This window comes from Mandrillus leucophaeus, unplaced genomic scaffold (genome assembly GCF_000951045.1).
Source record: "Mandrillus leucophaeus isolate KB7577 unplaced genomic scaffold, Mleu.le_1.0 Scaffold123, whole genome shotgun sequence".
Lineage (NCBI taxonomy): Eukaryota > Metazoa > Chordata > Mammalia > Primates > Cercopithecidae > Mandrillus > Mandrillus leucophaeus.
The window spans coordinates 386,260-400,287 of NW_012100654.1; the positions used below are offsets into that span (position 1 = coordinate 386,260).

General features: G+C 46.7%; 1 protein-coding gene across 3 annotated transcripts in view; it reads right to left on the minus strand.

Moving 5' to 3' along the window:
- The window catches only part of CHCHD6 (coiled-coil-helix-coiled-coil-helix domain containing 6), a 245,131-nt gene extending 232,045 nt beyond the window's left edge, over positions 1-13,086 (minus strand). For 2 of the 3 annotated variants that reach the window (XM_011971503.1, XM_011971504.1), the window contains exon 1: positions 12,908-13,086. In XM_011971503.1, coding sequence (XP_011826893.1) covers positions 12,908-12,994 — 87 coding nt within the window. In that variant the 5' untranslated portion in view covers positions 12,995-13,086. The remainder of the gene's footprint in view (positions 1-12,907) is intronic. The other variant, XM_011971502.1, reaches the window with a different exon arrangement.
- Positions 13,087-14,028: the final 942 nt, after the last annotated feature.

A 14,028-nucleotide genomic window follows, 5' to 3' on the forward strand; every position in this document is an offset into this window, starting at 1 on the left:
TTTTTTTTTTTTTTAGAGATAAGGCCTCCCTATGTTGCCCAGGTGGTCTTGAACTCCTGGGCCCAACGCATCCTCCTGCGTCAGCCTCCTGAGTAGCCAGGACTATAGGTGCATGCCACCATATGGGTTTCTTTATTAAACCATACAGGTCTATGAGTAAGTCACATGGCCACCTCGCGACTAAAAGGTTGTAAGGAGAAAGGTGCCATCTTAAAAACCTCAAGTAGGTGTTATCAACAACTGAATGAACAAGGACAGGAGTGAGCAACGTGCAGCTGACCCAATATAAGGTCACGATATAAGGTCATGAGGATGAGAGTCGCGATTGTAACTGAGTTGTGCCACCTTACTAACGCTACCTACCTACTGATTAACATTCATCCAGCACTCACTATGCACAGACCATCTCACTAATCCTCACAATGCCACACCCACCTTCTACTTGAGGAAACCAAGGTAGAGAGAGGTTAAAGAACTTGCCCAGCCCATGAAGCTGCAGGACCAAAGCCCGATTGCAGGGAAAGCCACCTGACCCTGGGCCTGTATGCTTAACTGCTGTGCTGCTCTGCTCTGAGGGCAGCTGGCTGTCCCCCCAACAGCAAGAACAAGGGGAGATGCACCTGCCAAGCAGCACTCACTGACTAGAACGGCCCCTAGAAGGGACAACCACCACAGAAGCTAAAGCGATAAAAAGCAGAGGGGTCAAGATTGCTGCAGAAAGGCCAGGGAACCAACTGACTCTCAGCAGGCTCAGCCTCAAAGGGGACTGCACGCATTTCCCCGACTCCCCTGTCTGGAACCAGCCCCCCTATTGACCTCACCCCTGCCAGCACCTCCCCTTACTCTGCTTTGCTTTCTTCGCAGCACTTAGGACCACCTGGCACAACAGACCCCAAGCACTTCTTTATCTTCATTCCAACAGCACAGCGGCTCCACGGGCGCAGGGATTCCATGATGCTCCTGCTGTATCTTTAGGGCTTAGCACACTGGAGACACTCAAATGTTTGTGAACCACATGAATTAAATATTTATTAGAGGCCCAGGTCCATAACATGGCACTAGCACGATGGAGTACATAAAGATATGACATCCCTGACCCTTCTACTCGAAGAACTCACGGTCAAGCAGGGTGGAACAGACAGACACCCAGGGAGAGAAGACAAGCCACTGAGCAGTAGATACGAGCAGCCCTGCTAAGGGCCCAGGAGGTCCAATAACGGAATTCTGAGTTCCAGCTAGAAAGGAGAGAAGGGAGATGGCCTGAATCGGGCCTGAAGGGACGATGGCAGAGAAGAGGTGTGAGTAGAAGGTGGCGTTCCAGAGAGAGGCGCGGCATGAGCAAAGGCACAGAAGGGAGAGAGCTCCAAGGAGCACCACGGCTCAGTCTGACAGGGACATGAAAACATCAGGTGTGAGGAGCTGCTGGAGCTGCTGGAGTGCCACCTGTCGAGAGCCGTGGATGGCAAGTCAAGGAAGCTGGAACTGGAAATCAGTGAAGGCTACAAGCAGGGACGTGGTCAGTCTTCTCTTTGCACAGGAAAGTCTGGCAGAGCAGGAGGCGGGACTGAGATGACAAAGGGGCTGGTAGCAGGGGCACCACCACAACAGTGCAAATCAGGAGGAGGAGCACTGAGAAGTGTGACAACTGAAGCAGTGACAGGGACGGAATGGATACAAAAGACACCAAGGAAGTAAAACTATTTAGACCATCTGACTGAATGCGCAGGTAAGAGGAAAAGGGAATGGACGGAATAGCGTGATCTCATTTGTACTTGCAGAAAGAGCGCACTTGTATCCATGGCCTTGGGAAAATTCTGAAAGGATTCATGAGAAATTGTGACCAGCTGGCATTTAAAAATAAGATGCATTCCACAAGAAGAAAAACTCCTAAAGCAACAGGGATGGGGGAAAACTGATAGCAAGGTCCTGAGTCTGGCTCGCGGCAAAGAGGCAGGCATCGTTATTGAGCCACATTATTGAGCTCTGTAAGTGTGTCATGTTCCAAGTCCATCCATGCAGCTCTGTTCCACAGGCAAACAGGCTGCACAGGAAGATGCAAGAGGCTACCTCTCTAGAAAGATGTTAGGGAATCCCTGGCATACAAGAGCCTAGGGCAGGCCAGAGTAAGAATGTAATTTCCCCACACTCCAGAGGCGGGCAGCAAAGCTCACGGCTAGAAGAGAAGACCGCAACCCAAGAGTGATAAGGGTGCCTATTTAAGGCTAATGACAAAAACGACCCTGACTTGCTGATCCTAGAGCACACTCCATATGCCAGGCTCCGGGTAAGGGTAGTCCCTGTGCAGCAGCCGCCATTTTACAGATGAAGAAACTAGAGTCGGGGAGGTGAAACATGGGAAGTGCTAGGGCCAAGACTCAAATCCAAACCCTGGACACTTAACAGGGACCCCTGCACAAGTAAAGGCAATAACATGGAGCTGCTCTGAGGTGACAAGTAACCCTTTTCATAGAAGGGAAAACTGGGAAACAATAGAATGATTTGCAGTTCCCACTTCCCCCACCCACTGCTTTATGGAGTCCCAGGAAGATGGACGGGTGGAGCATCCGTATACTCACAAAACAGACAACCTACTTTAAAAACTAATTGAATGTCAAGGTGAAAATGAGCATGTTTTTAGCCTTAAAAATGTTAACTACCTAGGCACATTTGGGAAGGCACAATGGGGAAGCAGTTCAAGCATTATTCTTTGCATTGAAAGTTCACACAGTTTACAAAGCGAGGCATCACAGGCAGGAGCGGTGTCATCGTCCTCACTCCAAAGATGAAGACAGTGATGTACAGAGAGTGACTTCCCGAAGTTATACAGTGGGTCAGCAGCCAAGACAGGCCTACACGGCCATACTCCATCTACTCAAAGCAGTGTTTTCCGAGGGCCTCCTGGGTGCCAGGCACTGGAAAACCAGGAAGAGATAAAATCAGCTCAGACCTACAGCAAGCAGGCAGTGTGGGCTAGGGCAGGCCTAGCACCACGACAGTGCCAACACGGCCAGTTTCAAAAGGACAGGCTTCCCAGACACTCAGCCTGTCAGCTCCTGGTGCCAACACCCCAATTCCCAACACCCCAATCTATGTAGAGGTGTTGCCCAACCCCGTGATCCGAAAAAGATCACCCCCTTGCCTAAGGCTGTTGCCTTGGAGATTTTGTTCCCTAGCTCTTCAGTTTTCTATGAGCTGAAATTAGATGCACCGGCTGCTCACCACAGATGTCAATCCCAGAAAGGCAGAACAAGAAGAGCCCTCGGAGACCTCCTACACCAAGCATGGCACACACAAATGCCCACAGGAGTTGGGCAGGTGGTGGAAACAAATAAAACAGGCCTGATTTTAAAAAATAAAATGTATAAAGCACCGTGCAAGGATACCATGGTGTAACTGTGATGAGACTGCACGGCCACATGAAGAGCGTAGCCACCTCGCGACTCCAGCAAAGTGCTGCCATATGAGAATGGCAGACTTTCCATTTGTTCCTCAAAGAAAGTTAAAAATCAATTTTATGTAAAGCCTCCCAACTTTTAAATGGTAGCAATTACTTAAAATCAATTAATATCATTAAGTTTCTGGACTCATAGTTTGAGGCAAGAAAAACTGAGCCAGTGGCTTAAAAGTTTATCCAACAAGAATTTTATTGACTTGTGCCAAGCTCTGGCTTAGGTGCTGAGGACAGAGAGATGAAGAAGATGTGGCCCCTGTTCACGGGGCAGTAAGGAAGTAAGTGTGGAATAGATCATTTCAGCCCAGGGCAGTAAGCCCTGGGAGGAGAGCACAGAGTCTGCAGAGGACACCACCGAAGGCTCCTTCTGAAGGCAACACTTGCACTTGGCCAGCCAGGAGGGGAGGAGAATCACAGGCACACATGCATGAAGCAGCTTAAGGTCCCGCAGGAGCAAGTGTCCCTGCAGGGAGGCACAGTGAAGGCAGAAAGTGGCCCCCACACATGGAGGAAACATGCCTTTAACTGAGAGGCAAGGGAGAGACATGAAAGGACGCGACACAATCAGTCTCAACTCTGAACAGTCCCTGGGACACGAGAAGCTGGTCACGGGCTGCTTCTGGGAGCAGGACCGACAAAACACAGCAGAAGGGAGATGGGTTTTTCCCTGGGCACCTCCTTTTCAACTGTCTGCATTTAATGACCATCTGCAGGAAACCTGTTCAAAAGTAAAATTTACCTTTTTAAAAAAATTAGCCTGGTAGCACCAGAAAGTATAGATTTGTAGGAAGCAAGCTAATAAAGAACAATTTTTCAGCTGGTCAAGGGGAAGACAGTGTAGGCCTGAACTGAGAATAGAAAGAACAAACAAGAGAGGACAAAACTGAGAAACTGCTGGAAGGTGAAGATCAAGACTTGTCATGAATGTAGAGAAAAAGAGGAATGTGGATGAAGGACTGGATAGTAGAGCTACTCACAACAGAAGAGACAAGGGTCAAGGGGGCAGAGAAGAAACGTGGGTGAGCCCCATTTGGACACAGTCAATTAAATGTACCCATGGGACATGCATGGGGTGCTGGCAGGGGCATGTGGAAAGCTCTGGGTTGGATATTTAGAATCCAGAAGTCATGGGTACATAAATGAGGATGAAAGAGAATGGCCAGAAACAGGGCGCAGAAGGGATAGCGGGCTCAGAAAAGGTCAGAAGCTCCTACCAGACACAGGAAGGGCAGAGACGGTGGTTGATGCTGGACACCAGTGCCACTGTGGAGAGCAGAAATGACCCCTTCCAATAAAGGGGAAAGGCAGCACTTGAAACCTGGGAGGATCAAGGCTGCCTTCCAGTGCAGCACCTTTACTTTCCAAATGTGGGAACTGGCCCGAGATGAGTCTAGTAAGGGTTACAATTAACAACCACCTTACATTTATATTATTTTATAGATATATCTTTTACATACAGAGACCTTCAACATTGTACTGTGATACAAGAAAGGAGGAATGTAATGGAATTTCATCATATATGAGGGTCATATGCTGAAGTCAGAAGGTGGAAATAACTTTTTAACTATTGTACTATTTAGATTGTATTACTGGTTACACTGTACTACTATTACGATAAAATTTAAAGGACGTTCAACCAAACCCTTGAGAGTGATTCCTTCTGCACCTAAAGTACAGTGTGGTTGTGTAGACAGTCCCCTGCTGTCATTCTCACACATAGTGAGTTTCAGAACCTCCAAGGCAGAAAAATTGAGCGCACCAGAGGGAAATCTACACGCAGGTGTCTGGGCCTTCAACCATCCTGTCTTTAAGATGAGCCTCCGCTCCTCAGCAGCTGAGACGGAAAAGGTAGAGAGACCTAAAGCACTGTGCTTCCCTGCAGAATTTGCTTTACCTTGTTTTCTAATGCGTCAGCACTTGTCAGAAGATGTGATGGATTCAGGAGCATCAAACAGAATAACACATGTGAAAGCAGCTAGCCCAGAAACCGGCACACAGTGTGAACTCAAGAACCGTTTGCTGGACTTGAAATCAGAAGCAGATACTTTTCATTGAAAAGTAGCAGAGAAGTTGGTCGCCTGTTTTCTGGCTTTCCAGCTGGCAATTCCTGATGTGGGCTCCATCAAACTGCACTCATCCAAACAGTTAGCCAGGTGAGCTTTACAGCTGTAAAAGACCAGGGAAGACCTATAATGCAACCCCTTCGCAGTGTCTATGCTAAATGGGTGCATGGAGATGCTACATCATCTCTATCTTGCACATAAGGAGAAAGACTCATCCTTCTGAAGTGTCAGGGCATCAGTCCAGGTCTGGGATTTTCTGTTTACCATACTGCCTTTAAGCGAGTCAACTAAGATGAATGCTGCAACCAAAAAGCAGACATTCTAGGGTGAACAGGAACCCAAGCACAGAGGTTAACATCCAGCAGGAACAAAAGAAAGAAAAGGAAGAGTAATCATGTAAAACATATCATAAGGAACTTCCATGTTCAAGCTGAAACAGTCAAGAAGGCAAGCTCAGAAGCATTTCACTAGGCAACCACGTGACGGAAAACAAAGTCTGCCGCACACATCCAGAACAGTGTGTGTTAAAGCCTGGAAGAATAAGATTCTCATGCACAGCTGCCACAGGATCGCCAGCTTGGCTAGAGAAAGACTGCCAATTCATTAATCCAAGCATGTAACCCAACATGTATATACTAATGAGCAGACACTATCATGAAAATCCAGGATTTGCCTTCTTAGAGCTCATAAGAGAAAAACAGGACATAGGCACACAGAGAAAGCAGTGGCTATGACTATTAAAAGATAAAGTTATCAATCTGATAAGGGGCATCCACAAAAACCCTACACCTAACACACATAATGATGGAAGACTGAATGCATTCTCCCTAAGTTCAGGAACAAGGGGCAAGGACATTCACATTCACAACTTCTATTCAGCATTGTACTGGAGATTCTAGCCAAAGCAAGAGGGCAAGAAAAAGGGCATCCAGACTGGAAAAGAAGTCAGTCTTTATTTGCAAACAACATGATCCTACCTGTAAAAAGGCCTAAGAAATCTACCCAAAACAAAACCCTAATTGAACTAATAAATAAGTCTAACAAGGTTGCAAGATATAAGGTCAATATACAGAAACCAACTATAAAAGTAAGAAAATGAAAAGAAAAATAAAAGTAAGAAAACAACTCCATTCACAATAGCATCAAAAATAATAAAATGCTTGGGAATACATTTAAGAAGTACGAGACTTGTACCCTGAAAGTACAAAACACTCCTCAGAAAACTTAAGAAAGATCTAATGAATGGAGAGATACTTCATATTCACTAATTAGCGGACTCCATATTGCTAAAATAGCAATTCTCCCAAAAGTAATCTATAGTGTCAACACAAATCCTATCAAAATCCCTGTCAGCTTCTTTGCAGAAGTTGACAAACTTATCCTAAAATGTATTCAGAAATGCAAAGGACACAGAACAGATAAAACAATCTTGAAAAATAACAAAGTTAGAGGCCTTACACATCCCAATTTTGAAAGAAAGCCACAATAATCAGCATGACAGCATGGTATTGGCATAAGGACAGACATAAAGATCAATGGAACAGAACTGAAAGTCCAGAAATAAACCCTTACATTTATGTTCACTGGATTTTCACAAAGGTTCCTAGGTAATTCAATGGGGAAAGAATAATCTTTTCAACAGAGCCTGGAGAAATAAGAGATCTCATGATGCAAACATCGATTTAGATCAGGATTCAGCAAACTCTGGTGCTTGAGCCAAATCCAACCCACCACTTGATTTTGTAAATAAATTTTATTTGGAACACAGTCAAAACCATTCACTTAAACATACTGTCTATGGCTGCTTTCCCCTACAATGGCAGAATTGAGGACAGTCATCCTTTGGTATCCATGTAGGATTGCTGTCAGGACCTCTGTGGATACCAACATCTGAGAATGCTCAAGTCCCTTATATAAAATGGCAGAGTATTTGCATATAACCTACACACACCTACTATGCACAAAGATATCTTATAGCTCAATAATAAAAAGATAAATAATCCAATTAAAAATGGGCAAAATATCTGAATACACAATTCACCAAAGAAAATATATGGGTAGGCACATGAAGAGATGCTCAACATCATTAGTTATTAGGGAAAGGCAAATTCAAACCACGATGAGATACAATTTCATAGCCACTAGAATTTCTCGAATCAAACATAATAACAAGTGTTGGTGAAGATATGAAGAAACTGGAATCCCATATATTGCTCGTGGAAATATCAAATGGTACAGCTTCTTCAGCAAACAGTTCAGCAGTTTCTTTAAAAAGTAAACCTGACAATTCATAAAATTCATAAACTGAATGACCCAGTAAATCCACTCTCAGGTATCTATCCATGAGAACTAAAAACATTTGTCTGCAAAAAAACTTGTATAATACATAAATGTTCATAGCAGCATTACTCACAATAACCAAGAAGTAGAAAAAATTCAAATGCCCTCAACTGGTGACTGAATAAGCCAAATGCAGTACATACATAAAACAGGATACCATTCAGCAATAAAAAGGATGGACTATTGATATATACTACTACATCAATGAACCAACATCAAAAACACTTGCTCAGTAGAAGCAGCCAGAAATAAACGCTGCATGAATCATTTACAGTCAGTCCTCCATATCCATGGATCCAATGGAAAACATTTGAGAAAAAGAAATAAAAGATAATATACCAATAAAAAATAATACAAATCTTTAAAAACACAGTGTAACAACTATTTACATAAAGTTTACACTGGGTATTATAAGTAATCTAGAGATAATTTAAAGTATACAGGAGAATGTGTGTAGTTTATATGCAAATACACCATTTTCTATAAGGGACTTGAGCACCCAAGGATTTTGGTATCCACGGGGGTCCTGGAACCAATGACCCATAGATAAGTCATTGAAAGACCAAGAGGTGACTATCTATGAAATATCCAGAAAAGGTAAATTTATAGAGAAACAGGATTAATGGTTACCTGGGACTGGGAGTGGGAATGGGGAGTGACTACAAACAGGTCAAGGCATCTTTTTAGGTCTTGTAAATGTTCTATAATTAGATTGTGGTGACAGTTGCCCAATTCTGTGTAAATTTACTAAAAAGCATTGAAATGGGTGAATTTTATAATATGTAAAATGCATCTCAAAAAAACTTTTTTTTTTCAAGAGATGGGGTCTTGCTATGTTGGACTCAAACCACTGGACTCAGGTGATCCTCCTGCCTCAGCCTCCCATGTAGCTGGGACTACAGGTACATACTACTGCACCTGGCTTAAACCTGTTGCTTTTTGTTTTTAAAGAAAAATCAGTGTCACCAGATAGAACCTTTCCAAAGCTCTGCTCCTGACCAAAGAACTGCAGTGTGGCCTCCAGAACAACATGTTCACAGCCCTGCCTGGCATTTAGGCCCTGAGTCTGGCCTCACCACCTGCCACATCCTCAAGCATCCTACCCTCCTTGTGGCTGCCAAGCACGTGGGCTAAGGAGTCAGAGACCCTGAGGTTCCAGCTCTGTGACCTTAGGTTACTTCACCTCACTGAACCTGTTTCCTCCCTTCTGAGATGGGGATAATGACCCCTCACAAGGTAAGCATGTGGAATTTCTGGGGTGATGCTCCAAATACGCCAGGCACAGTGCTTAGCACAGAGTGAATATGCACACGCTTCACAGGGCTGGCTTAGGCCACAGTCAACATCTCCTCCTGAGAGGCACTGCCTGACCATCCCACCTCAAGTGGGCAGCCCCAGTAGCCTTTGCACACTTTTTGTTTCCTCCTTAGCTCTTGCAGCTCTTTGAGTCTTTTGCCTGTGTCTCTTCTTTTCTGGTCCATTCTCCCTACTGGGCTGAGGTCTCTATGATGACAGGGTCCTCGGCTTTGTCCCTCATTGTCTCAGCAAGGCCAGGCCCAGTGCTGGACAAGTAACATGAAGACAGTGGACATTCACTGAGGTGAGGAATAACTGGCGGCTGCAGGTACAGTGCTCTGGCACACGGCCTCTCTGGCACTGGCACACTGGGGGACTCTCTTGTGTGTCTGACTACATTCTTCCTGATCTTCCCCTCTGTCGTGGTCCAGAATCAGCCTCATGGCAGCAATGCATGACAGTAAAGTTGATCAAGCCTGGAGGGGATAATGACTCTGGGAACATGCAAGTGACTGGAACAGGATTGGGCTCAGTGATGGGAAAGGGGAAAAGGTTGGTGAACAGTGAGGTGTCTGGATGCTCACAAGCAACCAACGTCAGCTGAATCACCAAAGGCGGCAACTCATGTGGAGAGGAGAAGAGGGAAGGTGGACACATATGGGACATGACTGCCATGTATGCCTTCTCTTACTGAAGGACGAGGTTAAATGTACTGATTGAAACAAAATCTTTACGTATTTCATACATTTGCTCTGAAAACTGGAGTTGAATATAACTGCAGCATTTTGCATTCATTAAATTTCTTTTACCTTCCATGGAATTACGGTTTGAACACACTTTGTGAATGTATGCAAATTAAGTATGTAAACTAGCAAGGCCTAGCACTTAATCTTTTTTTTTTTTTTTTAACATGGAGTCGCTCTCTGTCACCCAGGCTGGCGCAATCTCGGCTCACTGCAACCTCCGCCTCCTGGATTCAAGGATTCTCCTACCTCAGACTCCCAAGTAGCTGGGTGTACAAGTGTGTGCCACCATGCCCAGCTAACTTTTGTATTTTTGGTAGAGGCAGGGTTTCACCATGTTGGCCAGACTGGTCTTGAACCCCTGACCTCAGGTGATCTGCTCACCTCGGCCTCCCAAAGTGCTGAGATTATAGGCATGAGCCACCACTACTGGCCACTAATACTTAATCTTAAAGGGACTAGAACACTTTCTAGGACCAGGCCTCAAGAATTAAATACAAATGGTCATTAAGAATATTCAACTTGCTCTAAAGAAGCTGGGGCAGCTCTTCTTTGGCATCTGCCTCTCATTAAATTAACTCATTTGTTCACTTTGGCAACTGTTTTGTTGATCTGGCAATCTTTTTCACTCACTTACCTAAAGACAAGGTGAATTCCTCAACCCTCAAGCAACTCTGCTAACAGAAGAAGCCCCTACACCAAAACATCCTTTCTTCATTACCATCACCTCCTTTCTTCAGTTTTCCTCTTTCAAACACAAGCAGAAGGAAGGACATGGCTCTCATTGCATGGGGCTGTGCACTTTACTGTGCACCTCTGGACAAGTCATTTATTCTCTCTGATTAGTTTGCCCAGCTGGAAAAGAAAGCAGTCAGTCACCAAAGTCCCTTCTAGTTTTAAAACTAAGTGGGGCACTAACATCCCTGTAAGGACAGGTGCGGGTATTGTCACAAAATTTTCAGGCTGCCTTGCATACATCATGGGCAGTGGGGTGGGGAGGGGAGGGAATTAGAGAAGTGAGAAAAAGTTGCTTTTTGCACCCAAAAGATCTTAATTAAAGTCCCAGAAGTTACTTAGGTTAACACCTTGGGCAAATTCCTTAACCCCTCTAAGCCCAATTCTCCATCTTTAAATACAGAGAATTTATATGTTGCAGAAGTATTTAAGAGAACTCGAAATAAAATGTACCTGTCTTATATAACACTCAAAAAACATGAGGTTTCCAATCAACTTGGAAGAAGGCACCCCCAAAGGCACTCCCCTGAACCTCTGAAGACTCCAACTTAACTTTCCAACATTCCCCAAAACAGGAGACCAAATCATAAGGGTGAGAGCACCCAAACAGAGCCAAGCTTATCTTTCTAAATTCCAATTCAGGTTCCTCCCTCTCGGCCTTCCAACACAAGCCATCTCCTCCCCTGTTTAATCCTTGCCACAAGGGAGGTCAACAAAACTATACAACACCTAGAAAGCCCCAAATGTGCCAAGTACTCTGCTAGGCTAAGAAGAGAGGCCTCCTCAAAGCACTCTCTCTGTGCGTTTCCTTAACACTTTCACAGACATCATCTTATCCTAGGCAGTACATAGGATACATACACATCATTTTTTTTTAAATGTGGCCATTGAGGCTCAAAAGAGATTTTCACCCAAGGTCACACAGCTAATGAGCACCTGAAAGACCTCCTAAAGTCTGTCTTTCTAAGCCACCTCCCTAATTCCTCCTTAACTAATTCACCTGTAACCAGCTCTGTGCATTTCATTTAATCTTGGTCCCCTTTACTGGGTTCACTCATCTCTCCACAGTTACTTACAAAGCACCTGCAGGTGTAGACACAGGTGTAGGAAGAGACCGAGCACAGCAACATGCCCCGGAATCGGCTTGTTTCAATCCCAGTTCTCCCACTTACTATTTACATGACCTTGGATCAGTTTCTTCACCTCTCAGTGCCTTAGTTCTCCTTAATCTTTAATAATGGGCTAAACAGGGCTGTTGAAAATTAAATCAGTTACTTATACAGGGTTTAGTCCAACGCATGGCCCCTACCCTGCAATAAGGGCTGCTTTTATTCTTCTGGGTTCTGGGGACAGTCTTCAATCAGACAGGAACCTTAGCCTCAACAAGCTTACACTCTAGCGGTAAATGCAATAAACAAGTAAACAATTACCAATAAAAGTGATCATTGTGATGAGTGCGATGAAAATAATAAATGTGTGACGGGGGGTGGGAGGCTACTTCAGATTGGGTGGTCAGGGAAGGATTCTCAGGGGATATCTGAACTACAAGAATTACAAGAAGGAGCGGGATTTAAGGAGAGCTGAAGGAGAGAGAACAGCGGGTGCACAGACCCTGTGCTGAGCCAGCGGCACCCTCCAGGAAAACACGGCGGTCCTGAGGCTGGGGACTACGTGCGGTTGCCACGCGAGGGAAATGGCCCGAGATGCAGTCCCAGAGGTCGGCGGGCACCGGCCAGCTTTGGAACCAGGTAAGGCAATATCCAAGCGCGCTAGGAACCCACTGGAGGGTTTCAGGCAGGGAAGGGGATCGTATCTGAGCTATGGTTCTTCCAGCGCCCCGCAGATGTGCTGTGGAGAACAGACCGGCGGGGAAGAGCTGAGTCCCCAGGCAAAGCCCAGGTGGGAGGCACCGCGTACCCAGAACTGAACGCGCGCACCTGAGGGGACACTGGCTGGGAGGCCAGGCGCAAATTCAAGAAACGTAAAAACTAAGCCGACCGGAGCCAGGACATGGCCAGGGCGTCCCTCGCGTCCCAGGGGCCTCGCACCTGTCCCGTTCTCCACTTCTCCCTCTTTGAAGCCGGTGTCGCGAAGCTACAAGGCTGCCAGCCTCGGGCTCGCGTCTCGGTGCAGCCTCTTCCTGGCCTGAGCCCCAGGAGTCTCCCAAGCCCCCCACGTCCCTCACGCGTGGAAGAAGCATCGGCCCCGCGCTCCGCCCCGCACCTCCCCCGCCCGCCCGCGGCCTCCACGCCCGCCCCGGCCCAGGCGGCGTCGCTCACCCGGACACCCTGCAGCACCCGGACCCGCTCCTCCTCGTCCACTCCGAAGGACACCCTACGGCCCTCGCTGCTCTCCGTGCTCCCCATGGCGAGCTGCTGGAGGGCGGGCAGCCACTAGACCCGGACCCAGCTCCAGAGCAACCGAGCCAACAACGCTTTCCAGGACTCGCGCGGCCGCGGCACACGCCAACAAAACCACGTCCTATTGGTCGCTGCCGGAGGCTTCACCAATCGGGTGGCGCTGAGTCGCGGTGCCTTGTGGGGGTTGCAGTCCTTCCGTCTGGAGGGGTGGGGGCGTGGCGGTCTGCCCCTACCAGAGTGCGTTAGGCTGTGGCTGAAGGTGTGTACCGGCGGAGGCCCTGGAGTGGCGGCCTGGGTTCAGGACAGGGTCATGTTCTTGCTTTGGGAGCCCACACTTGAGGGAGAGCCAACGGTGATGTTCTAAGGCCAGGAGACGCCGAGAAGGCCATGGCGCTCATCTGGAGGCGAATTTCTGAGGGTTCACCGCTTCATTCATTAAGCATACACGTGAAGAGCATGACAGCGCCGCTCAAGAAAGCGAGTGTCCTGCCCTTGAGAGGTTTACAGTGCAAGGGGGGGAAACAAGTGAAAAGCCAAACACGCACGCAAGGAAACTGACGGTGATACACGGAAAACTGCATGGTGATGCCACGAGTAAAATGAACAGAAGGAGGCCTCTTTTAATTTCAGCGGCCAGAGCAACTTCTGAGGCAGAAGCTTTGAACTGAGCCCAAGGGAGAGTAAGATTTATGCAGAAGGTAGGGAAAGAGGTTTTCTGGGAGCCTCAGGCAGGAAAAGAGAAAGAGGGGCCATCCCATGGCTGGAAAGTGAGAAGAGAGCAGAGGAGCGGTGAAGAACCAAATCATGTCGGGTCTTGTGAGGCAGGATCTGAGTGTGGGTGCCGCGGGAGGACAGGGAATGGTCCTAAGCCTTTAGGAGGCATTGCCCAAGGAGTGTACATACCATGTGTGGAATGCAGTGTGCCAGGCATTGTGTGTAGGCTTCTTACACAGGACCCTATGTGTAAGGGAGCACACAGACGGTTGCCAGTCAGACACTGCTACCTTCAACTAAGCCCCTTTTTGATCCTCTGAGTTGCT